The 925-nt window shown below is 72.3% G+C and overlaps 1 protein-coding gene across 1 annotated transcript in view; it reads right to left on the bottom strand.

Moving 5' to 3' along the window:
• GNAS (GNAS complex locus) overlaps window positions 1-330 on the bottom strand; it is a 121,810-nt gene extending 121,480 nt beyond the window's left edge. The window contains exon 1 of the mRNA XM_057378145.1: window positions 72-330. Within this exon, the coding sequence (XP_057234128.1) occupies window positions 72-315 (244 nt within the window). The 5' untranslated portion in view covers window positions 316-330. The remainder of the gene's footprint in view (window positions 1-71) is intronic.
• Between the last annotated feature and the right edge of the window lie 595 nt (window positions 331-925).

Raw genomic sequence — 925 nt, 5'->3', positions numbered from 1 at the left:
CAGCGGCCTCGGGCCCCGCACCTGCCGGGCCGAACCGCACCGCACCGCACCGCACCGCACCGCCCGCTCACCCAGCAGCAGCAGCCGGTGCGTCTGCTTGTACTCGCGCTTCTCCGCCTTCAGCGTCTTGTCGATGCTCTTGCTCCGCTTCTTGTCCGCCCTCTCCTTGGCCACCAGGTCCTGCCGCAGCCGGTGCCGCACCTGCGGGTCCCCGTGCTCCGCCGGCGCGGGGGTGTCCGGCTCGCCGCGGCTGCCGTAGGGCGCGGAGGGGTGCGCGGCGGCCAGGCGGGAGCGCAGGCTGTAGCACAGCCCCATGGTGCCGGAGCCGCCCGCCCTCTACGGCGCCGCGGGCATCGCTCTCCGCCGGGGCGGGCAGGGCGAGGCGGCGGCGCCCGGCGGCCTCTTAAAGCGGCCCCGCTCGGCCGGCGCGGAGCGCGGGTCCCGTCCCGTTCCGTCCCGCCCTCAGGCCGGTCCCGCGCCGCGGCGGGAGCGGCCGCACGTGATGCGGACATGTTTACCGTATTCTCTGGAAAGCGGCGCCCGCCGCAGCGCCCCCCGCCTGCCCCCACCCCGAGCGGGGGTCGCGTCCCGCAGCGCCCCGGGATCTCCGGGCTCCGCTGCCGCCCCCGGGAAAGCGCCGACCCCGGGATCCGGGGAGCCGAGGGTCAGCGCTTCATGTTCCCAGCGCCCCAAAACACCGGGGCTAGCTCTGGTTTAACGTTTCACCCCGGCTTTTGCCAGGTCGGACCTGAGCCGGCATCCCATCGTGAGGATGCTGCGGCGCCAGGGAGAGCGCTGCTCCACAGGGAGCTGTGTCCAGCTTGGACACTGCGCCTGAGCCCACTGGAAAGAAGGACATGACACCAAGATCTGTGCCATTTTCATGCCCCATTTTTAATTCGCTTCCTGCCACACGCGTTTGTCA

This window comes from Malurus melanocephalus, unplaced genomic scaffold (assembly GCF_030028575.1).
Source record: "Malurus melanocephalus ecotype Western Australia unplaced genomic scaffold, MMel_1.1 scaffold_341, whole genome shotgun sequence".
Classification (NCBI taxonomy): Eukaryota; Metazoa; Chordata; class Aves; order Passeriformes; family Maluridae; genus Malurus; species Malurus melanocephalus.
This window is presented reverse-complemented; position numbering and strand designations above follow the sequence as displayed.